Genomic DNA, 27,293 nt, shown 5'->3' with positions numbered 1-27,293 from the left:
ATTATTATCAGTCAGTTATCATTAGTACAGTTGAGTCCTAAAGTGATTATTTAATAAGCAGATTCTATCATGTATGTATAATTTAGGTCAATGCTTAGAAGAGGAGATTAGAGGCCTGAGTAATATAGCTGATAACATAACTATGCAGAAAGGAGAAATTCTAAATTAAATGAATTTAAAAAGAAAAATCTAAATAGATAAATTTCTAAAACAATTTTTTTTTATCAAAGTGTAGTAATTCTGACATTTAAATTTATACAAAATACTTTAATAAAACAAAGTATTTACCACAAAATAATAAAAACTACAATATCTCTCCACTTTATTACATACAACACACAAACATAAATGGAAGTTTTCTTTGAATTAATTTAACCTATAATAAAAATAATTATGTAAATTGCATATTTTTTAACATGAGTTGAAACTGTATATTTTGAAATTACCTTGTACTTAATCAGATCCTGAAACAGACATTTCTTCTTCTGATGAAACAGATGAATTCATTTCTTTGTCTGATAGCTAAAGGAAAAATTATAGTTCTGTTATTAAACAGAAAACCTATACATTAAAAATATCAAATTCGTCTTAACATTTAAGCATAAAACTTTAGTTATTTTAGTTAAACATTCAAATCAATTAGTAATATAAGACTAAAATCAAATTTTATGACTATTTTCACACTTATAACCTGCAAAATATTGCTAAAACAAAAATAAATATTTGACAATCTGTCTCACTATAAACCCCATGCCTACAATGGCCATATGGCAGAGTTGTTAAGGTGTCAGAAACCCACAATAGGCTTCATTAAAAAGACCATCTGACATTAGTGCTCACATGGTGAGAAGAGTAAAATAAACAAAATACCTGTGTTTATGAAACAGCTGTTGTTCTATAGGTATGAGAGTTCACAACTGCAATTTAAAATTGGCATATAGCCACCCAATTACATAACCCACACTTTTACACCTTGACTTTTAAACACAAATAATCCTTGGATAATACACATGAAAGTGCAGTATTCATAATTTTACTGAACATGATTTCTTACATAAAACTATGTAAAATTATCATACCTTTTCTTTTTTTGGTTTCAAGGGTTTGTCGTCATCATCGTCATCGTCATCTTCACTCTCATTACTCGTTGATATATATTCTTTGCTTTTATATTGAGAATTAGGCTTTGTAGGAGATTTTGTCACTTTGGAAGGTGATCGTTTTTCTTTTTGTTTTTTTGGACTTTTCTTTTCACCTTTTTCTTTTTCTTCCTTCCTGTAGATATTATATTCTTAAGAAATATGTAATGTGTGTGTGTATATATATATATATATTAAAAAATTTTAATTTTTACTTACACAGTACCACCACCACTAGCTCTATATTCTTCCATTGCTTTTTCATATTCTTTTTTAGCTTCTAATGCTAACTTTTCCCATTTCTACAAATATACATATTTACAATAAAATAAAGTATGATCAAATTTTAATTAAAAAACTATTATAAAGAGTAATAATTTATATTAATAAGTGAAACCAATATATTGATTATTTTGAAAAAAAAATTATTGTAATAAATTAGGAGAATTCAGAACAATTTCAGCAAATCATTAACAAGAATTTTTTCTTGAAGTAATAAATCAATCTAACTTTAGAATTTTATTATAATATTGGATTTATTACTCACATCAAGAGATGCAAAAATTTAGCAGGTAATACTCATTGCTGTTGTTGTTATTTATAATTTAAACTAACTTAATAGAAACAGATTAGTTAACCAATTATGATAAAAACATAGAAATGTCATTTGTAAAATAGATAACATTTCTATATTTTTGTATGTGTAAGTTTTGTTTTCTTGATACAAAATGATTAAACACTGTAAAACAGAAGTTGAGATGCATTTCATGATGAAAATCCTGAAATGCATCCAAAGTCTATATTGTACAGTAAGATCCAATAGTCACAAAGTGTCTAAGTCTGGTTGTCTGTTTTACACATGATCAACTATATTTAAAATAGAAATATTAATCGTTTTGTGTCATGAAAAACAAAACCTAAAATACATAAGCTATTTGAAAATCAAAATATAAGAATTTGTTTCAATCCTTTCTGATAAAATTAAAAAATATATTTCTGGTATTTTCATTCTCCAAGTCTTCAGATGGCACTTTCAGCAATTTACATAAAATATTTAATTTTTCATCAATAACAGAATTATTCCACTACAACACTTTATAGAAGTCTAATTGTTAATAATCAATGAATCAACATTTTCTGAAGAAAATATAATACAAAATTAGCAAATATCATTTATATAACACAGATTCAACAAAAAGATTAAAATTTAATTATGTATGTAAATATACATAAAGAGAAAAAACATTTAAACATATTTGAAAATATTGACTATTTTAAAGTGGCTGTAAAAATTATATTTATTAAACTCACAGATTTATCAGAAACCTCTCTCCAAGCTTCTCCTGCCTTCTTTGTAAGTTCAGTAATTGATATTTTTGGATTTTCTTGTTTTAGTGTTTTTCTGTTTTCATTTAACCATAATAAATATGCAGTTGGTGGTCGTTTAGGTCTATTTTCATCTTTAGGCTGCTTTTTACGTTTCTTTCTAGTTCCTGGTTCTTTCTAAAAGAAATATATGAATTCCTTAACATTTTCTTTTTATTATATGAAATTAATATGTATTAAATTAAGAACTTTTAAGTTGCTGGTTTCAATTTTAAAAAATTCTTATGTAATAATTAATCAAATATTGATTTATAAAATAAACTTTTCTCAGAGAATTTAATTTGTGCACTTAATACAAGACTATAAATATAAACTTTAACTTAAAAATTAAAATAAGTATTTTTTTATTGATAACTGAAAAAAGTTAGTTACTATATTATTATTTCGTTATTGATTATGCATATATTATCAATCAAAATTTGTAACTGTAAATCTGACATTCAAAAAGATATATGTATATTTGTATGTATATTTGTATGTATATTTTCTATAAGCTTACATATTTATGTATCATAATAGTACAAGATTTAGTCTAACTGCAATCTTACACTAAGATTAATAAATAAGGATTTAAATTAGTTAATTTGAATTATTTTAAAACAAAAAAATCAATACAAACTAGAACTCAAATTCACAACTTCTGCTTACTACATGATGATCTAGATGCATCATACTTTTGCATCTAGTAGCAGAATAACTGTTACCAATTATGCTACCTGGACTTCTGATTTCTACTTTATACTATATTAATTTAAATCATGCTGTATGATTATACAGGTTGTATGACTTGTATGATGTACATTACACAGGCCATCATGAGCTTGTATGGGGCCTGGAAATAAAGCAGGTTCTTTTTTTTTTTACTAGACCTCTTTTGCCATTTATTTTTGAACAAATGAAATACACAGGATGTTTCTATATTAATAAAAGAGCAATCTTTAAGACTTTTTTTTTTAAATAAAAATAATTTATAAGAGTAAGACCATTACAGTCCCCAAAGTTTTCACCAGGCCTGGTAAAAAATTCCCTCCTCTCTCAAGTCCTACCTAAGTGGCTAAATGATCTGTACTTACTGTACACACCTTTATTGTCTACCTTTAGACCAAATTACATAATTCAACTTACTTAAAAATTAGTACAACTCTCAGCTGTAAGTCTCTGATTGATTGAATATTGAGCTATAGTTTAGGTTTTCAGATATAAAATCTAAGATATTGAGTTTTTAATTGTAATAGCTTTAAGTTTTGAGTACTTTATAAACTATACAAATATAAATGATAAAAGCAGAGTGGTCATCTTAATCTTTGTTTTTAAGACTTTTTAGATATTTATGTAATAAATCTGCAAACTTATTTTTAAACCACAACTAGTTCTGTTTTAAATAAATATTTACCACTGTTTTAGCACTTTTACTCTTCTTTTCTTTAACTTTTTCTTTTGATTTCTTCTTTTCTTTATCTGATCCTGAACCACTACCTTCATCACTATCTGAGCTACTGGAAGCATCAGTGTCAAATCTGTTTAAAAAACATATAAAACAGATCATGAAATACAGAATCATTACATACACACTGAAAATTATAAAATAAATAATAAAACTGTCTTTTGGTATTATAATTAGTGCTATCATAAAATTATTAAAACTTTTGATAAATGAACTTGTCTTCTTCAGATAAAAATGGAAAAGAATATATAAATAAGTATTATTTTCCACTTTTCTCTGAAAATGAGTTGATTTATTAAAGTACTTAAAAATTTTTGTTAACAATAATCTAAAAATTAAAAAAATATATATTAGTTTTACATGGAAGTTTATTAAGGTATCGCTTGATTATAACGGTCCAGAAGCATTAAAAATTGCAGTTATTTAAAAAATTTAAATGTTATGCTGTCTGTTGAATCTTTATTAACTTATTAACCTTTTTATTACTTTGAATATAGACAAGAACAATAATAATGATTTTTTCTTTTTTTTCATAATTAAGGTATTTTTTCTATTTAAAATTCTTCTTCATTAAGCTATCTACAAATGATATTATAATCTTTAAAATGAATAAAACTCAGCACCCATTATTAAATTTTACATACAGACCTGCTTATTAAAACAATCAATCTTATGATCATTAAAATAAAATTTTCAACTTCATATAAGTTAACATATATAGAAAAAGTTATATAGAACATCAATTCTAAAATTTGAAATTATAAAAAATAGTTTTTTAATATTAAAACAAATATAAGTGCCAGATGAATTCAAATAAAAGAGAACAAATTTAATTAGGTTAATTACTTCATGAAATTTTGTAAACATTTGTCAAATTTCTTACAACTTAAAAATCTGCATTTTAATAAAAGTAACAATATCATGACAATATGCTCTGAAATAAAATTGTTTTAAAATTTAAATATTGTTTTCTGGTAAAAAAAAAAAGAAATCATTTGTGAAAATTTCTTTCCAAATTTAATTTACTGACATGCACTCTGTTTGCCAAACAATTATGTCCTATTTAGAAAGAATGTATATTTAGTTATTCTAATAATCTGAATGGAAAACATTTTCTGATTTTATATAATAATATAGATTTATCCTATATTACCTTAATATATTTTATGATGCCTATAGTGCCAAGAGTTTCATAGATTTATTTTTTGCTAACTAAAGTGTAACGTTTTGTGTTTCTTTTATCTAATGTTATATTGAATCAACATTTAAGACAACAACTTTTATCAGATTCCCATAGTTTTCTCATGGATTGTACCTGAAATTCCTACTTCCTACTGTTTTAATTAAATCAAAATCAAATTTTGGCATGATGCTTGAGTAAAACAGCTAACTGTTTAACAGTGAAGGTAAGAGAAGTGAATTTGTCGTCTTTAGCTACTTGATTGCATAATTTATCTAAAAGATAAAGATGTGAATAAAATAATAAAGGGCTTAATTTTCTTAAGAAATCCAAGTGATTTTGCTGTGTCAGTAATACTAATTAATTTTTCATCTTTGTTTTAAGTGTCAAGTCTATTACTACTATTTTTTTTTTTTTTTTTTTTGAGAGAGAGAATGGAAGGGTGCTAATTTATGCAGTATGAAGCTATTAGTATTTCCAATGTATATAAGTCTATGGCTTAGAGTTTAAAAAATACCTTAATTTAATATCTATCTGTTAAATCTAAATAATTAACTTAAGTTATGCTATAGCATTCAACAGTCAAAAGCCATGTTAGGATTAATATGTTTCTTTTCTTGTCAAATTATGAGTATGTTAATCATAAACATATTCATAATTTTCCATTCAGACTATTAACAATACAACCATATATGTATAGTTGTAAAGATATATATATCTTTTCTAAATGTAGTATGATTAACAAATAGGACACATTCAAAGCAAATCAAATCATTTCTTATTTCACCAAAAAAGATCATCTAAATTTTAAAACAATTTTATTTCAGACTTTATTATAATGTTGTTAATTTTCAAAATGCAGGTTTTAAGTTGTAAAAAAATTGACAAATATCTACAAAATGCTATAAAGTTTTTTCTTTATTTAAATTCATCTGGTATTTATATTTATTCCAATTTAAACAAATTATTCTTTAAAATTTCAAATTTTAGAATTAGTGCTCTATTATAACACTGTAAGGGTAAAAAATGGCTGCAATGAAACTGAAAAATGTTTCTTTAATGAACATCAGCAATTTTATATATGCATAAGATTCATTTTAACTATTTTGTCATAAACAAGCTATTTTCACATAAAATATATTAAGCTAAATACATATGAGTATTAATATAGTCAGCAATTGTAAATTCCACTGGCATATGGTGACATGGATAGAATCATTGGAAGTGTTGTATGATATTTTGGTGTATAGCATCCACAAGCTAAACTGCATGAGGTTGGTGCTCTGAAAGCGCATGCACGAATGCATATAATCTGGCTGCTTTACACAATCCAATATTTTCGCCAATAAATTCGTATATGCATATTCCTATATTCGACAATACAGTGCTTTCATTGGGAATATGCATATACGAATTTATATTCAAATATACAATAGCAATCTTATCATTGTTTTTCACAATGATAAGATACATAATGCAGTTATAATAAAGTATTAATTTTAATTAATTCAAAGTAGGTTAAAAATATGAAAATAATTGCACAATATGTACTTATATTTTAGAAAATACAAGGAAAGCTGCACTTCCACAGCTTCCATGGATGGCACACCACTGGTAAATTCCTGAAAAAGGTTTTTTCTTTTTTTTTAATTACTTTTTCTATTTCAATATAGATTCTAAGGATAAAAATCAAGTATGCACGAAAATACTTACTGAATCAAAATTTTAAGGATTCTCAAGAAAGGCTAATTTTTTTATTACAGGAATTTCAATGCATAAAATGTTTCAAATATTTTTAATATATTAAACTTACTCTTCAGCAACTTCACTTCCACTGCCTTCTGGATTAAATGACTCATCAGATTCATCTTCTGATGAGCCTTCTGCTCCTTCTCTTTGCCTTCCTTCATCCTTAACTCTTTGAAGATATGCATCAGGTTCATCTTCCATATCTGAATCAACAATTTCATCTTCCTTATATACAGGTTTTTCTTTAGACTAAAATTAAAAATCACATAAGATTTATAATAGCTGTAAAATTACAAACCATTAAAAATATAGTTATCAATTTATTCTAAATAAGTTATTCTAAATAAGTTATTTAAATTTAGAATAAATTTAAATAATATAAAATAACTGACATTTATTTTTAATAATTTATAATTTCTGATCATCACCAATAAAATTTTAGTTAGTTTATTTGTACAGATTATAATCTAACTATAGTCAATTTCATAAATAACTTATGATTTAATATCAATTGCATAAGATTACATCCAAACCTTATTACAAATGTGTGTTTTTTGCAGAATTTATCATTATGAATTGTGATATATTTTCATTTTTTAATGTTCATGAAACTACCAGAAAAAATAAATCATTACCATAATGATTAATTTTTATTTTCTATAAAACAAAACTACATTGTCAACTTTAGCTGGAGAAAGAAGCATATCTTCAAAAAATACCAAACCTAGTAAGTCAAAAATATAATGCTAATTAAGTTACTGAAAACAAATATGTAAAATGGTCTATTCTTTTAAAACATGCCAATCTTTAAAATATGGACTTAACAGTCTAGTACGAAATAAATGAAATATAGAACATACAGGGTTATTTAAAACAATAGAGCAGATTTTAGATTTTATTTCAAAGAAATTGCAAAGAATGGAAATACATTCTGCATTTCATTGAATAAAATAAGGTTCAAAGTTTTAAAAGCCTGCCTAGAAGTTACATTCAATGCCATACAGCGGAGCACTCTTTTTATTTATAGGAAAATGGTGACACCACAAGAGTTGTTTAATGTGCTGCAGTTTGTGAAGTATGAATCCATTGTTGAAGTGACGTGAATTCTGCTGTTAGTTCAACAAGCAGCCTCCTTGTCATGAGAAAATTTACAGGATTGGCATTTCTTAAAAACTACCTGTACAAGAAACTGTACAAGCTGCAGTTACTGCAGGCACTGTATACTTGCAGTCTAAATAGGTTAGAATTTTGAACACACCATACTGTTGTTTGAAGAATTCCAAGTTCAGTGCTTACCAGTGTTGTGTACTTCCTAGAGCTCCATTCAAACACACCTTGGATATGTTCAATATTTTCATCTGATGTGCAAGGATAACCAATGCATCATCATTTGTATATGCAACCATTTATGAATTTTTTATGTCACCCATAAATTTGCTTATGACAAGGCAGCTGTTTGATGAATCAACAGTAGAATTCAGTTGTATTTCAATAAATTCCTATTTTGCAAATTGCAGCACACAAAATGACTTCTATAGCATTGCCATTTTCCTAGAAACAAGAAATAGTGCCACTGTGTAGCAGTGAATGAAATTTCTGGGCAATTTTTAAAACTTTGAACCTTCCTCTATCTAGTGATGTGCAGAATGTAATTCCATCCCTTACAGTTTGTTTGAAATAAAAATCTGCTGTGCATCTTTTTGAATAACACTGTATTTCCTCCAGTTTAAAGCAAGCAGATTCAAATTAAAAAGTTAGGAAGACTATATTATAAGTAGTATTAACAAATAATTTTTAATATTTTGCAATATGATTTTTTTTGTGCTATATTGCATATTGCTTAGAAATTATTATAGTACAAGAATCTTTGTTTTTAAATAAGTTTCTACAGATATTTGGGTATCTTACATTCAACATTAATAGAAAATCATTATTTTTAATTCAGATAAATTAAGAAATTAAAAGTAATTTTCAAATTGTTACTGTGTAAATAAAAATACGAAACAAAAGTGGTGATTATAAATATAAAAATTAATAAATCAAACAACAAAATCACATCATGGTTATTTTGAAAAAAATTAACACCACAAAATATTGAATGTGTCAGATTTTAAACATAAAGAATTTATTTATAAACTCACCACTCCACTTGGTCCTCTATTTTTAATTCTAAGATCTTTGCTAGTGACAAAATCAAACAGTCTACTATATTCTTCTCTATAGACAAGAAAAAAGTGTAAAATATACAAAATCAAAACTCTTTGTGTCTATTAAAATGTTCAAATTTTACTTACTTTTCAATGCTACTAAATGTATGTACAACTCCATTTTTTGTTTCTATTTCAAAGTCAAAAGATCTAGTGCTTCCTCCACTTCTTGCAAAATTCACCCAGGCAACTTCATCAAATCGAATATGAACAGGAGGTTTATGTATGTAAATAAAACCTCTTTCAAGAGGGTATAGGAGTCCATTACCAGCACGATAAGAACATGTAATAGCATTTGTACCAGAATGCCTAATTGAAAAATTTTATTAAAATTTTTTAACAACATAACTAGAATTTACATATTTCAAATCATATTTCTTCCATAATCTTTTAAAAAGGACAAATATACAAATACTTAAAGCATAAACAATATTTTATATCTTACTTGCTGTTGTTATTTATGTAAGAAATTAATCATGTTGTATGATATATGTTCAGAGTAACTTTCATGTTAAAGTATTTTAACACAAAAGTTGAGAGATGAAAATTGTCTATTAAATTTAACAAAAATATATTTCTACATCATTTTCCTTTCATCTAAATTAAAAAGTATTTATGCAAAGTCTCTACACAGTTTATTTTTTAAAACAGTTCTGTTTGTCAAGCCATATAATTTATTATTTTTCCATCTAATCAAGCTTGCAAAATTTTATTATGATAATAAATCATTCAGAAATTAAGATGCTTTACAAAAATTATTACAGTAGATTCAAATAAATAGGATAATTGATTAATTGGGAAAGCTATTTAGTTGGGACAAATTTAAAGACAAAAAACAAATTAAGAAAATCAAATTTATTTCAGTTATTTGGAACATCATACTATTAATCAGGATAGTGATGTGATCAAATGAAAAGATCATATATAGCACCAGTCATTGTTCACTAAGAAAGATAACTGAAGTGTTAAAATCTACAATTGCATGTATTACAAAAGCAATATGATCTGCATGATGAATGGTATTATGCTAAGAACAACAGAGAAATTCCAAAAATGCAAGTCTGAAGACAAGGATCAAGAAAGTTTTCAATCAATGATTCTCTATCATAAATGGACAGGATGTGCATGTAAGTAATCCAATGCTAAAAATTAAATCAGAAAAATTTGCTAAACACTGTATTTCAGTGATTTCAAAGCAACGGATAGTTGTTATACCAGTATCAATAAATATCTAAACATAACATTAAATTCAAGAGAGTACATAAAAAGACAATGTTGATATTGCAAGTGTTAAACAATGGAAACCCACAAAATTGCCACACTTCCTTCAAAAATTTTGTATAGATATTTACAATGTTCCAGATATTTGTTATTTGAACCATTTGTTCCAGAATTTAAGTATTTTATTTTTGTCAGTAAATAGTAGTTTATCTTTTGTTTTATATGATTGTAACAGTTTATGAAAAATTCAATATTTGATACAGCCATTTATCTAGGATAAAAAAGTTCCAATGTGACTTAATTAACCAAAGTCCATTGTAACTGAAACTGAAATCAAAACTAAATTGTAAAGTAATGCAAAGAGTGACACTATATATTTTTAAATTACTACAGCATTATTGTTTGTTTAAAATAGACTGGAGATTAATAAACCTTTTTAATGGTTCTTTTAATATAAAATTAAATATGAAGTTAAAAACTCAACAAGAGTCAATACAGTAGGTAATAATTCTCAATTTGAAAATTAAATCTAGAATATATAGACAAAAGTATTAACCTTCAAAACATAATTATTACAAAAATACAAATGAATTTTTAAGAACAGAAATGATGATCTGGGGTTTGGCCAATATCACTTATATCAAAAGAAAATGAAAACAAAATATCCAATAAATAAACTTTGTTATAAAATTATTTTAGCATTCTTTAATCTGACATAGACATTGTCTTTAAAATATTTAACAGAAAATTGCTTAATATATTACTTTTTTTATTTTTTAAATGTACTTTTTTTATATCAAAAAATACATTTAAATTTTACAATATCAAATATCATTTATAAAAAAAAAACAAATTTCTAATAATTATAAAAATTTCATACTGTATTCATTGTATTTACCCTTTAAATGAACCAGGTACAGTAATCTTCCTTTGAACAAGTACCTTCATTATCTGTGTAATAACTTCAAAAGTACGACCACTCATTTCTTTTTGAAGTTTATCATCATATTTCTCTTTTATGTCTTCTCTATTAAAAATATTTTCAAAAAATAAGTAACACTAACACAGATATTTAATAACTCTTAAGAACAATCAATAAAAATCAAATGAAAACTTTTAACTTAAATAAATAAATAAATATATATTATTTTTAAGATAAATTTATTATTTTAAAAATCTTTTATATAAAAACTGTAATAACCTAATCTGTGATTCTTGTTTTAATATAAAAGATTTTTAAAGAAATAAAGAATTTATTTAAGATTAAGAATTTATCTTAAATATTGATATTGACTAAATCATTATTTTAACAATGAATTAATCTATATCTGCTTTCAGCTTTTCACAACAGAATAAGCACATGAAAATTATTTTAAAATGTGTATGTGCGCACACATTTTTAAACATGTATCAGCATATGTTTTTAAAGTAGCAAATCAAAAAATAATTTTACTCACTCAGATAGCCCCAATTCTAAAGAAATTTCATCTTCTTTATTAAAAAGCAATATCAAAAAATGATAACGTGTTTGTCCTTGTTTAATTGGTGGATCTAAACTAAGCTAAAAAAAATTAATTTTTCTAAGAAACTATTGAAAGAAAAAACTATATATATATAAATGATTAAACATTAAAAAATGAATACTTACTACAAAAAAAGTTTGTCTGTTATCTTTATGGGGAAGTAAGAACAGACGTAATACTGTACTAAGTGGAATTTTGTAATCAAATGTTTTACCATGGAGTTGGATAAATGAAGGAAAAACTTTGATATCATAACGACCTCTGAAAACATAATTTTATGAAATTAAAATATTTTCACCATTATCATTTTTTAAAATTAATATTATTAAAATCAAGTAAAACATTTCAATTTAAATTATTATAAAAAAAAAAAAAATCAGTAATTCTGTTAAATTTAAAAAACATTTTAAAGAAAATAACTGATCAGTATAAAATATCATTTATAAGAATTCAACAGAAAAAGTATATATTGCACAGATGAATAAAAGAAATTTATAAAAGTAACAATAAATGAACAGAAATTAATATGAACCTTAATTAACATGCAATACTTTCAGAGATTTCATCTAAATTTTATTCATATAAGGTTTCCAAATAACGTTAGAATTTATCATACAGAATTTGTAAAGGGAAAGGAATTTATCATGCGGACAATAGAAGCAGCTATGTAGCTCATGAAGACCAATAAATACATAATAATGAAATGGAGAAAAGGAATATCTTCTTATTAATTATTTTCTTTTTTTTCCAATATTCCAAAAAGAATTAGATCCAAAATTACCCAATAAACAAAAATCATAAAATTTTTGTTCATCACATATAGATAAGAGAATTTCATTTAGAAAGCCAAAATAGTAGACCTAGCTGGACTGTTGGTTTTGGTTTTACTATGCATTTATTCTAATTATGTATTCTATACAAAGGTATCATACACACACTAATTCTAACAAACATGGAGAAAAATCAACATATTAATAGACACATTATATATTATACAGGGTGGGCCAACGAAAACGAAACAGCAGAGTGTTTGTGTTCATCAAAGCAAATCGCTCAGACAGGTCAATTTTATTCTCGAGGGGACATCTTTTGCAATAATGTTTTTGCAATTACAATTGCGTTTTTGCGATTGTTGTCTGAATACAACAGACAACAAAAAATTTTAAAAACTCATTTATTTTGTATAAACTAAACAAACATTTATTTCGAAAAAAATGTTTGTTTAGTTAATATACAGAATCGCAAAAACTTTATTGCATAAGATGTCCCCTCGAGAATAAAATCGACCTGTCCAAGCGATTTGCTTGGACGAACACGAACACTCTGCTGTTTCGTTTTCGTTGGCCCACCCTGTATATGTGTTATAATGTAATATCTAATACTAGTAATAAACAAATGAATATATTTCCAAAATTTAACTATTTTGCATATCCAAGAAGAAAATATCCAAAGTATAAAATAATTTTAACCAAACATTTTTAATATTAATATTTTCTAGATAAAGCATCTTTAAACTGAAGTTTCCAACATTGCAACTAGATTCAAAATCAGATAATATTTAATAAATGAAGCAGAAAACAAACTATCCTGATTTAAACCCAATAGAACATAATGTTTTAGAAAGATGTATAGAATATATAACTCCATCCAGAATCCTTCAGAAATTAAAGACTAAGATTTAAAAAAGTATTAATGATACTACTAACTATATTGATCAATCAATTCTCACTTCAATTTACTAATTTTTATAAAAGTGGTCATCCAACAATGTCACATACTTTTCAAAATTTTCATTTGTCCCTTAACATTTTGATAAATAGCAAAATATAGAATATTTATTTATTAACGACAAATACAGAAACAAATATAATGTAGCATACTAATATACAGTATATATATATGCATGAAATAATTAAAATATTTTAAATTATTCAACTTCCAAACAAAATTAAAATTATTTACCTTGGTGTGAGACACTGTAATTCTTTGAAAGTAACAATTGCATCTCCAGTTGCTTGAATAATACTGGCTTTTGCAAGGACATTTTCCAAAAATGCCTGTAATATATATTAAAAATTGCATTTAACTTAATATTCACTATATACATGTTAAAATAATTCTACCTTAATAAAAATTTGAAAACTTGGGCAAGTTAATTTTAACTGAAATTATTAATTCTAAATTTAAATTAAAGCATGATTTAATTTAATTACTTTATTTCTCCAAACATAATATAAAGATTTTTTCTAAATTTTGTTTTCTAAAAATCAAATGGCATCTTATGTTTGAATATTGAAGAGATTTTTGAAAATCAGTGAAATTAAGAATCAAGAATGTATTCTTGCAGATTACTGGTTAAGATAATTTTGCAAACATAAAATGACTGTGTTCACAAAAACACTTAGGATAAATTTACAAATCACTAGACAAGCATTATACCTCACATAAAAAAAAAATATTGTTCTTTTAACATGTCCATTCAATGTCAGAGTCAATAAAATCAGAATTTCCATATGATCTTATTTACTTAACTCCACTTATTCAGTTGGTTTTTTTTTGTTGTTGTCAACAAGTTTCCAGTGTAATTTTACTAAGTGCATTATTCTATTATTATTAAGAAATAGAATGAAAACCTAGCAAATGTGAAAATTTCTAGTCAGCCATTTCTAACTTCAAGAAAGTCACAATATCTTACAGCAAATGACTTATTTTTGCATCTACAATTTCTTTCAGAATGTAAAATATTTCATACACAAATAGGATTAAATTTCACATACATTTTTGAAACATTAAATGAAATGATAATGATTTAGAATCATGTTTTTAGCCATTTATTAATCATTACGATACACGTTTACTAACTTATTTTATCATTCAAAAGCTATTAATTATTATTTTACATGCAGTATTCCAAAACTAGAATGTTCCAATTTTTAAACTGACTATTTTTAAAAACAAATTTTTTTTTAAATTGAATAATCTAATATATTGAATTAAATAAAAATTTTATCTAATTTGACATATTAGATTTTTTATTTAAAAAAAAAACCTTTATTTAAAAAAGTTAGTTTTAGAATACTCAGTAAACTGTTCAATTCAAAGGCGTAGAACCTGAAGTAAGCCAATAAATTAGACCAGAAATGTTTGTTTCTAATAAAGTATTGCTGGAAGATGTAAGGAAGGTGTGATATTGATTAATAAATTAAATTTTAACAATAAACAATGATTTCATTTTTATTAAATTCATTTTATTTTGAGAAGTTAAAAAATATTTTTAATATTTATTATTTTATAAATTTTTAGACATCAGAATTTCCTTCAATAATTATACCTTAATGTAACAAATCTCAAAATAAGTTTTTCAAAATGATTGTCAAGGTTTGACAAATTTATTACAGTTACTGTGTAATTCACTATCATTTGTGCTCCAATGTATTCAGAAACTGTCCAGTTTCTATTGCGTGATATCTTTGTAATTTAAGTTTATGCATACCAGGAGGCAGCTTTAGAATATGATGGCTAATGGTAGTGAAAAGACAATTTTTGTTTTCAAATATTACAAAACAAAATCCATTCCAATAGTTCAAAAGCATTTTCATACAAAGTATGAGGTGCCTTCAGACTTCAATATGTTCAGTTCTGGAAAAAAGAAAGTCTAAGGGAAAAATCAGTGGCTGACCTTCAATTTCAATGAAGATGAGAAACATGTACAGAACATATCTGTAGAGCCATTTCTACAGGATCAAGAACACTGGGTATTCCACAGTGTTTTAACAAAACAACTTCATATGAAACCATACCACATAGCCCTGCTTCAAACCCTATCAACCATCAATCCACCTTAAAGTGAAAATTGCTTTCAGGCTGGTGTAAATGTAAACTACAAGTTGTAATACATCACACTAAAAATTGGACAATTTCTGAATACATTGGAGCAAACACAATATTTTAGTAAATTATACTGTAGCAGTAATAAATTCAAACTCTTTACAATCATTTTGAAAAGATCTGTAATTTAAAAGGGCATGTTTAATGATTTTGTAATTATTAAAAAACTTGAATTTATTAACTAATATTTTTTCAATAATGTTACATTTTAATAAAACTTCCTATTGAATTTCAAAAAGGAAATTTGAATTCAAAAATATTTTAAAACTAAAATTCTATCAAAGGTTAACATATTTAACAAGCTATTAAAAATTCTGGCATAGAAACTATATAAAAAATTTTTAAGTGAGAAACATAAACTTTGCATTACTTGAACAGGATCAACATCAGATGTATTATCAGTTGGAATATGAAAACGAAGTTCCATTAATGAAACTGCAGCATCATCATTTTGGTGAAACTCTAATGTCACTTCATTTTTAGCAGAATTGCAATGAGAGACATGCCCTAAAGGTATTTCAAAAGCTGAACTCTTATCTACATCAAACGAAAGTACAGAACCTGAAAATAGAATTCAAATTTTTTTTATTATACATCTTTGAAATAATTTTTATATTTTGATAATAAATTCAATATTCTTTTTAATGTAAATTAAGGAAATAAAATTTCAGTCTTTCAGACTGAAATTTCATTTTTTTATTATATATTAAAATTATAATTTAAATAAATTTGAATTTATTTAAATTATGGATTTTCAATTTCAAGAATATAAGTACAAGTTTGTGAGATGTACAGTACTTACTAAAGCTTGTAAACATTGTGTGTTAACAGCATTGTAGTAATAAGTGTAAAAAAATTATATATTAAGTGATTTTGTTCTTTTAAAATAAATTTTGTCAGTGGATTATTTCTCACAATGAAGTGTAATATAAATGGCACAAGGGTTTCTTTACATCTGTTTAATTCTCTTTTTTCATTTGCCGAGACACGTTTCAGGTCTCCACAAATGATAAAAGAGAATTAAACAGATTAAAGAAAGCCTTGTCATTTATATTACACTTCATTGTGAGAAATAATCCAATAAGAAGATTGACACAGTTTCTTATATAGAAAATTTTGTCAGGTTACATACTGTATAAAAGATATGAGTAAAAGATATTACTAACAATATTACCAAGCACTGTAGAAGATTAAATTAAGGGGACACAAGTTCCCTCAGTTTTGCAGAATCGTTCGAGCAGAGATCACCTCTCCGTGTGACGGCATAATAGGGCGAGACATTCTCGAAACGTTGCGATTGAATCTCGATTTCCATAATAGCCAGGTGATTCTACCGGATGGAAAGGTCGTTCACTTTTGTTCACCTTCCAAACCCGTAAAACGGAAGATAAAAGGATCCAAGAGTCAAGAGAAACGTCCTCCCAAACCAGGTCAAATACGAACGCTCCGAGCGCCTTTCCCCAGGGACGCTATGACACATCGGAAAAAGAAACGCCGAAGAAAGACGGCCCATAGGAAGATTAAGCGACCGAAAATACAGCGGAATGACGCTGACATGACCGTCGATCAATCGGAGGTATCACAAGGAGAAGACACATTAAGGAACACGCCACCACCTAGCGAACTACCCGACCCTTGGGATGAAACTATTCTGGCCTCCGTACTCCCTCCACTACCGAAAGAACCGTCGGAACCAGAAAGCGAAAGCGAGTTAGAGGAATCCGAGCTAGAAAGCGAAATGTGTGAAGCGGAAACGACGGGGAACAAGAAATCATGCCCCCATATGCACTTCAAAGTCGCGGCCCGATGGAAGACCCACCGTGGATTATGCGTAGACGTAGCCGCATAAATAGACTTTAAATTGCCTATTGAAATTATCGATAACACTATAATCGCATGCTGAGCGTAGAAAAAGGTCGATCGAATTCTAGTAAGCAACCCTTCTATATATATATATCTAATCATAACCTATCTCCCCACCATTGGAGAACGGACGTTAATGCTAATACCCATATTTTGGGGAAGAAAGAATTTGACTCGGGAGAAGTGCCCTATCAAAGTGACCATATTCTATTCCCCCGACATCTTGTCAAGTCAATCAGCCTTAAATTCAGAGATAGAAGTCATAAAACAAAGAGGGATTAATTCATTTATTACGATACAGTTATTACAATCTCTTCTAAACGGGGCCTTAACCATAAAATATATTCACCAACTCCCGGAAGGTTACGCGATGTTCGAACCTATACATCCGATTTCGCTAGTTAAATATTATCCAGGGTAGTCAATCGCGGCAGCCCTAACTGTCAATTTAAGCATCTTTGCAAGTCGAGACTAAACATCCAGGTATCGCGCTATCCAGGGACAGCCAGTCCTATATGCTAGGGCAACGTCACGACTTAACTACGTGTAAGACCGCTTACTTCCCTTTGTGCTCATTAGACTGCCCCATACAACGAGAGCCGCAGACAAACTGTGAATATTCACTATTTAGTAGCAAGGAACCCAAGGTCAAAGCCAAAGCAAATTTTTGCGATAATTGTTAATCTCATTGAGGGTTCCTTCATAACCCCACTAACCCAAACAATTATCCATATATGTATATTTTTAGCGCTTCTCGTATTCATAGTTTATATCTTTCTAATTCACAATATTAAAGTTTCGTATATTCCTAGGAGTATCGGAAATTGCATTCGATTATAAATTTTTACCTTTAGAAGTTTTGAATATTAGCGTTTAGAGAGAAATGTTTATATTTTGTTATCTAAATACTTAGCTATAATTCTCCGAGAGAGAGTAATATCCCGATTTACGTATGTGTTTACATACCTCTATCCTCTATGCCAATGAACTTTAATCCAAGTACTTTCTATGTTAATACGTTTTGAATATCAAGACAGTAACTTTTTCCAATTCCGCCGGACGAATATAGCCTCCCACAGCTCGATCGTAGATTCAACACTCAACAAGAATAATACCTGCATCCTACTTCGCATCGCCGGACATTACGAACTTCCATGAAACCCATTCGTCGAGCACCGAAGTAATCTGTGACCATCAAAAATCCAACCGAGTAACCTCGTCCAACATATCAACTTCTTACCAAGAACAAAGGAAATCTAACAACCACGTGTTTCCTCAAATTACGAACTTCCACTCTCACACCCAACCCGACCGATCAATCAACTGATTGACAACCGATCAACAAATCAGATCGAACGTACTGTAACCAGTCCACCTAGCCATCGAATTTATCGTATTGTTTTAATATTGGTTCTAATATTGGTTCTTAATAGATACAAGTGTAACGCGTTAATCGATACAATCTTAGTACGCTGCAATCTTATTACGATGTTCAATACAATCTATAATCTATCAGTTAATCTATACAATTGTAACGCGTCTCAAATAACCTAGCTATACTTATTTATAGTAGTATGTATTGACAAATGAGAGAGAGTAACATTCCCTGTACACCCCGATATAAAATTAAAATCAAACTAGTCCCATTTAGGACCAAGTTTGATTTAGAAAGTCCGATGCAATGTGACGACCGGCAAAAACCGGCCAGTCCGTTTTAAATTTTATTGTTCAAACCCCTCGGGAGATAGCGATCAAGATTCAAAGGATGTGCAGTCTTCCGCCGGCAAACTCACTTCCCTCCTCCCCGGATCTAACCTCTGAGTCAGGGAGATCGACTCATCATCTACCGTCATCGCAGCGGACGAGACCGGGAGTATAAATAGGGGGGAGATAGCTAAGAACGGGGTCGGTCGCTGAAGGTCCGCACAAGCCACCCGACCCGTAGGATCCGTCCCGAGAAGCGAGGGCCGAGACACGAAGTCACCGAAGCCCGCCGACGACGAGCCGCCCGCCCGATCCTCCCGCTTCCCTCCACGACCGGAGAACTGAGAAGATTAATCCTACGATTACAGCTAATCCTAGGAAGAGGTATGATCCCCCCTAAATTTGTAAACTCTCTCTCTCGCGGTTAGGAACGGAACGCGTTAGATCTTTTGTATCTGTTTACCGTCTAAATAAATCTTATGTGTGTTGTCCTGTTATACGGATATTGCCTTTTCTTTATCGACGACCCCACACACACTCCTCCACTCGACCTGACAAGTAACTGACCGATCCCGACAAGTCGGGATATCGCGCAAAATTAGCCATCCTTGACAGTGGGGCGGGTCTTGCCGACCTATTCGCCGAGAACAAGGAGGTCCGACTTCCGTCCTACCTCCCGGCGTTTCCCACACTATCCCTTTTCTTCCAGCTCATTGTCTGGGAAGTAAGAAGCATGCAAGGTCACACAGCTAATTGTACAGAGTCAAAACTGCTATACCATGTTCATTACTACTAGCAATATTTACTAATATAAAAACACAGCAGTAAACTGGAACAATATATATAGACTCTCACCTAAACATCAGATTTCCAGCAAAACACCCAAATTCAACATTCGAACATTTCCAACCACTCCTTAAACTGCCTTCATCAGGAAAAGTCAAATGAAAATAACTGTTCCATTTATAAAATTTTGCTGTGTTGTACACATAATTTTTAAAAATTTTTTAAAATCAATTTGAACAGCAGCTGTGACGTACATTAAGCAACATATATTCCTTTAAGAGTCTAAATAATACTTCCATGCATTTAGAACGGGAATGTAATCGGTGTTGACACATGCTGATGTCAGCCCTGTAGATTTCTGCAGCCTCTAATGTTCTCATGTGTTGTCTGCCGAATAACCTGTGTATTAGGGTAGCCTTCTTCCATATGTGGGAAATTCCCAGCTCAATGGCATACCGGGCCTGTGCCATATTGATGTTCTCTTTTGCCACATCATATTTGTGATCTCGTAACCAGGCTTGTAATGATCTGTATGTGGAACCAATGTACGTTAGTGTCCTGTTGAACCTGTCAACCTGTAGTGGGATGCGGTAAAATTTCAGGTGCTCTTGCATCCTCAGTTTCATCCTTTGCATTAGACAAAAGGCAGAACATGATAAATTTCCTTTTGTACACTATGCATATGTTTAAATCCTTGGTCATCCTCCTGTATATGTGATGGAGGGATGGTTTGAAACTTAGGACTACCTGTTTCTGTTCTATGTTGTTAATGTTAGTATTGGTGTTGATTTATCTGATGTGATATGTAGACATTATATTGTTGATAAATGAGTGGCTGTACCCATGCTTGGATGCGATATGTTTTGCTGGAAATTTGACATTTAGGCAAGAGTCTAAATACTTACTAACATTTGGGTGTATGGTGTCATTCTTTCTTAAAAACAATACTCTGAGATTAACATTCAGAACTAAAAATTCTGATAGATGTAGAAAAATGATAAATCAAAAAATAATTGATGGAAATTTAGTTTCCATAATTTAAATAAGCTTTGTTTAGAGACCTAAGAAACTAAATAAAGTTTCCACGAATGCAATACATCTAGGAACACAATATATCCAGGAACAATAAATCAAAGTTTTACTGTACACAGCAAGCTAGCTAATAGATTCTTTTACTGTTTAATATACAGTTAGTAATAATTATTAAAAAGCTGAGTAAAATATTTCAAAAACAATTAATTTTTATACAGTAGAGAGTCGTTTATCCGAACACTTTCCAGTCAGACTGTGCCGTGCTGAATTGAACTTTTTTGATACTAGATTACTTCTAAAGTATAATTTTTATGTTTTTATATTTTTCAATATATTTATTTTGTTTGTACAAAATAAAGAAATAATTTTTAACAATACAATAGCCTCGATTATTATTATAAAAATTTTCGTTACGCTTAAAATCGATGAAAATTCAACACGAAGCAACACGCAATGGAGAAAAATTTTAACATCGGACAGGTTAATATATTTTTTCATACATAATCGGTTATCCAAAAAAATCAGTTATCCGAACAACCCCAGTCCCCAATTGATTCAGATAAACGACTGTCTACTGTAATTGATTTCACATCTTTAAAAATCTAAATTCAATCAATAACATACAAATTTTTAATAATAATTTTTATATTATAAATTTTTGAAATACCATGAAATTTAGCTGTTCCCCAATTCCATCCTTTCAGACACATATCTTTATTTTTCTGTTCAATTTGTAAATTATTAGAGAAGAATCTTCCTAATCTGTCATGATCCTTAAAAAGAAAGAAAATGAAAATATTTTAAGTATCTTTCTTATTATTTTTTTAAAACAAAAACTTTTTAAATTAATTTAAGAACTAGTTAATTTATGCATTTATATTCCCTGAATAAAGTTCTAAATCATTTCAAATTTTTTGATATCTGAATTATAGTAATAAATTAGAACTGATTTTTAACATATACAGTAGAGCATCGATTATCCGACTCAATTGGGAACTGCGGTTGGTCGGATAACCGAAAAGTATGAAAAAATACATTATTAGTATAGTGTATTAGGCCTGGTTTAAATACTAGCCTGCCTTTAATGGTCGAGCCAGTGCTGCCAGCTAAAACATCCAAAAATTTAACAAAAATAATATTAAAGTATCCAAGACATAACCAAATATTGTAGCGCCACATCACTAGCGGACATTTGAATTTGCCGACTAGAACGCGGTCGGTTAATCGATAAGTCGGTTAATCGGGGGTCAGATAATCGATGTTCTACTGTATATACGTATTGAAAATAACTACCACCAAACCAAAAATTTAATCGTGTTTACAATTTACATCAATTAATTTTATAAAAGGATAATCTGTTTAAAGTTTTGTTTCAATAATGCACTCACAGTATCCTGAAAACCTCCAAATCTGTACAGCTGTCCACCTTTTGTCATTATTCTTATTCCAAATCCAGATGCTAATCTCTGCCAATTAACAGTTTCAATTTCTGGTCCTTGAATTTGATCAACTTTCCCAGTTTTGCTATTTTTAAATACAATTCCTTGATTGGTCATTTTCAATCTACCAGGATTCTAGAAAATTAAAATATCAATAAGATATATTAAGTTGAAAATTATTATATCATAAAAATTTAAAAGTGTTAATTATTTTAATCACCACCAATAATTTATATATTTAAAGGTTTTAAAATTTTTAATTTCATTGAAATGAAATAAAATTTTTAATTTTTCAGTCTGCATTTTGGTACTTTTACATTAAACTCCCACATGACAAGCATGGCACATTGTATGGTGTGATATGTCATGTAAGATAGAGGTGTGGCTATTTTACCTCCAATGTTTTCAATGTGTAACTCATGTTGATGGTTTATGTATATTTTGATATTATTCTAGTGTTGTAGTTTTATGCCAATATAGATATCATTGTGTTTGTAGAGTATAAATTTATGTATAGTATGGAGTTTCTTATGACCTTTTAAGTTTGCCAGATACAGAGCAGTTGCTATTGCCCTATTTCAAAAGTGCAGAATCATGTACCGAGTTTATTCTGAAGGACATAGTATGATTTTCAAATGGTACTTTACCCAGATGGAGATAGTTTTACGAAGGAATACATGCATGAAGTTGCCATTAGAATAGAAACATGGCCAAACAAACCGCAGATATCCTTTGTCACAGTTCTGAGATTCATGTTTCACTGGTGCAAAGAACTGACATCTGTAAACTTTTGTATACAACATTTAAAAATAAATGGTAACACCATTGTTGATTGGTTGCATTACATGAGAGAAGTTTGCTTTTACTTTATTAAAAATAATGTAACTTCTTACTTTATTAGAGAAAATGGGGAAATTGTGGAAATAGACTAAACCAAATTAAATAAATGGAAATATAATGTCAGAAAAATGTTCAATGAAATCTGGATTGTTGGAGGTATTTCTCAATGGACAAAAAGATGTTTTCTTGTAGTAGTGGCCAATAGATCCACTGCTACTTTGATTAAAATTATTAAAACGTATATCAGAAGGTAACATAATTTATACAGACAAATAGAAAGGATATAGCAGTCATTAAGATTAGGTTTTCAGCATTACAGCATCAACCATAATGAACATTTTATAAATTCTACTACAGGCTGCCATACTCAAAACATTGAATGTTTATGGAGATATCTAAAGAAACACAAATTACAAAGAGGAACAAGATAAAATCATCTGTAATGATACCTCTCTGAATTTATGTGGACAAGCTACAAAGGAGAAGTTCTATTGTGCAATATGTTATCATTCACAGGGAAAAATGGACAGCTAGAACCATATCATAACCAAAAGAAAAGTAAGCTTATGTTTTAATGTTTAAAGAAAATTGTACACTTTTCTTTCCGTTCAAAAGTTTTTGAATTATAGAGTTTGTTTGAATTTAAATTTTAATGTTGGACTAAAGTCATTTCAGTTCTATTTCTATTGAATTAAAAGTTTTCAGCAAAAATTCAAAAAATTTTTCCCTGCTACATCATTGCCATATCTGGTTGGATATTAGTGTCATGACATTAATTATACCATACAATGCACTGCACTCATTGTGAAGGGGGTTGAACGTAAAAGTATCTGTATTTTTTATAACCTCTGAAATAAAATTTATTTGTAAACTACTATAGACTTACCTCACTGTTTCTAATTAAAATACATCTATATTGCATAGCTCATTATTATAATTTCAATTTTTACAATTATAAATTAAATACAAATAAAATTTCCTATAATTAAAATAATATAGTACATGATGTAAAAACTTTCTCAAAAATAAATCAGATTTTACATATGGAATGACATTGCATGAAACTTTTAAGTTTTGCACTTAAAATTATAAATCAGTAGCAAATACACAATACAATATAATCAATATATAATTATATCACATTATATGATTTGGTTATATGTTTAAAAAAGATGGTTAATGTTACCTATGGTAGCAAACATGGCAGCTCGTCTCTGAAACAGTGGGGACGTACGTTCTAACCTAACCTAACCTATTCTAATAATTTGGATGGCAATAATTATGGTAATTTATTAGAATAGGTTAGGTTAGGTTAGAATGTGCGTCCCCACTGTTTCAGAGATGAGCCACCATGTTCGCTACCATAGGTAACATTAACCAAAAAGAAAAAGAAAATTTTAAAAATCTAAAACAGTTAAATAAACAAATTAAAATTTTAACACATTTCTAACTTCTATCAACAATCAATAAGAAAAATGCAACTTACAATAATAAATCATATTTGATCCAAAAATAAATGCTTTTTGAATTTTTTAGTTCTTTTGTCAGACTGATCTCAAATCAGAAAGACTTGGAAGAATTCAAATAAAACAAATTAAACAATTATATCTTTTAGTAAAACATCTTCATCAAATTGCAATGAATGAAAATTAAAGACACAAAAATAATAAAAACAACCCTAAAAACAAATAATCTATTCAAATGTAAGTGTAAATTATTCCAACTCTTTAGAATAAAATTAATTCAAACTTCAAATTTATTAAGAAAAATCATGAAGTTATTTTTAGGTATTACAAGCTAATACAGATAGTCAATGTAAATCTATTGAATACATAACTGCTCAGCACACCAGGATAGATATAAAATACAACTCACATCAACCAGTGGGAATACGATTAGCACTTGAGCAACGAACATTTTCACAACCCCTTCTGGGTTTTTTCAGGTCTTTTTATAATTCAAAATAGGAAGGTGTTACGAAAACATTCATTACTCAAGTGCTAATTGTATTCACACCGGTTAATGGTTGATGTGAGTCATATTTTGTAAATCTATTCATGGCTGTTTTTTATTCCATTTCTTGTTGATACAGATTATCTATTTGTCAGGCATGAATTTTCAAGAAATTTGTTAACACCAGTTATTATACATAAAAATTTTTAAAAAAACATTTTAAAAATTTTTTTGTAACCATAAATGTCATCGTTGAAAGATGTCTTTAATTCCATGATTGATTATATTTATACAAAGAAAACTATAAATATAGTAAAAATTATTTTTAGGTCAACCACTTATATATTTATATAAACATATGACTTTAAAAGTAACTATCAAAAATGTATAAAAATTTCAATAATCCCAACTTATTATTAATCATCTAACCATCGACCAAATTAATCAAGCAAAATTACGCTACAATTAAGAATTAGAAACTGTCAGATGGTCATATCTAAAGTTTAAATGTGTCCAGAAAGGAAGAATCACCCAGATGACATAACTGGTCGACACACCGCACAGTAAGTGGAAGTGGAGAATTTGACTCCCACTCCAGGCTGATTCTTTTCTTCCAAACTATTCTAAATTAGATTAAAATTATAGTTTCCACTTTCAATAAGAGACAAAGCCTAATGTCCACCTCTAATTTCTAATCACATAATTTCCACTTCTTAATTTTAGCATAGTATTGCCCAATTAATTTGGCCGACAGTTAATCTATCAATCAAAAATTCTAACAACAAATCAAATCAACATTATTAATATAATACATTAACAGCAAAGTTTGCTCAATTACAGACTTACAATATTAACATATACATCACTTACTACTTTCCACGAAATTAAAAGAAACAAACAAACAAATACAAGAAATGTTAAAGCGAACTATTGACTGTGCTCAGCAGACTCAATGGTTGTAACTGAGCAAATTGGTAGCCATTATGGAACAACCTCTGTTGAACGATGAGTGATGATGTGTTGGAACAAAAAGCCTCATCGGCCAGTCACAGGTAGCGATAGGTAGCGTAAATGAAAGATGCTACCAAATGTGACATCAAAACACCAAATATGTTCCGAAAGAGTGCTACCATAGAGGGCGTTCAGCAGAAAAATACTCAACAGCTCCAGAACTGTTGAGCCTGCTGAATGCCGCCAGTATCTCAAGTTTTCAATTATATTTTGGTTAAGTGAACTGTGATGTAATTTAATTAGATTTTTTAGCAGTGTCATGGTATTGAAGCAAATTGGAGCTCAGAATGATACATTTGGGGCCTTAACAGAGCTATAGAGCATTCTCATAGGAACAAGAACCAGATACATTAACAATGAATGAATGTTTTTCATTCGTCTGAAAATTGCATGTAAATAAACACAAATATGTAATTACTTCTACAAATTTTAATAAATACAAACCATAGCACCCCTATCTTCCTTAAACGCATCCGGAAATTCCAAAAAGTCCATGTTTAATTCACAAACACTTCGTTTTCTCCCAGAAAATAATAATTTTCGACAACTTCGGAGTTTTGGCGCAATCTAACGCCACCTACAAATATTTAGCTAACATCAGAATTAATTTCTTGAAATATTTATTTCGACAATTCCAATATGTTTTTTAAAAACTACGGTTAGAATAATATGGAAATAAATAATAAATGAATTTATATTTTTATATAAGTAATTTTCGAATATGTTTTATACCGGCTGCCCCATTGTGGGCCGGGCCGAACCCATAATGGGCTTGTTAAAAGAGGCCCACAGGGCGGAAAGAGTTAAAAAAAAAAAAAAAAAAAAGACTAACGCAAAAGCAGATATTATTTTAACAAACCATTAAAAATGCGTATAAACGGAATTCCGGATATGTCGAGCCCTAACTCTTACCACTCGGCCATCACAT

The 27,293-nt window shown here is 28.5% G+C and overlaps 1 protein-coding gene across 2 annotated transcripts; it reads right to left on the bottom strand.

The window, feature by feature from the left end:
* Positions 1–246: 246 nt before the first annotated feature.
* Ssrp (structure specific recognition protein) lies at positions 247–26,932 on the bottom strand. 2 transcript variants are annotated; one of them, XM_067277858.1, is made up of 17 exons: positions 26,810–26,932; positions 22,511–22,696; positions 21,790–21,895; positions 16,108–16,298; positions 13,812–13,906; positions 11,975–12,110; positions 11,784–11,887; positions 11,225–11,353; positions 9,193–9,414; positions 9,040–9,115; positions 6,963–7,147; positions 3,919–4,042; positions 2,451–2,642; positions 1,359–1,441; positions 1,080–1,275; positions 447–522; positions 247–376 (listed from the first exon to the last, which is right to left on the bottom strand). In XM_067277858.1, the coding sequence occupies exons 1-16, from the start codon at positions 26,858–26,860 to the stop codon at positions 454–456; spliced, it is 2,145 nt and encodes a 714-aa protein (XP_067133959.1). In that variant the 5' UTR covers positions 26,861–26,932; the 3' UTR covers positions 247–376; positions 447–453. The 2 variants fall into 2 exon arrangements, with proteins under 2 accessions (XP_067133959.1, XP_067133969.1); XM_067277868.1 differs by lacking the exons at positions 247–376; positions 447–522 and having other exon boundaries at positions 1,076–1,275; positions 1,355–1,441.
* Positions 26,933–27,293: the final 361 nt, after the last annotated feature.

The sequence above is a fragment of the Centruroides vittatus genome, unplaced genomic scaffold (assembly GCF_030686945.1).
Source record: "Centruroides vittatus isolate TY-2023 unplaced genomic scaffold, ASM3068694v2 contig_1168, whole genome shotgun sequence".
NCBI lineage: Eukaryota > Metazoa > Arthropoda > Arachnida > Scorpiones > Buthidae > Centruroides > Centruroides vittatus.
Note: the sequence above shows the minus strand (reverse complement) of the source record. Positions and strands in the feature narration are given on the sequence as shown.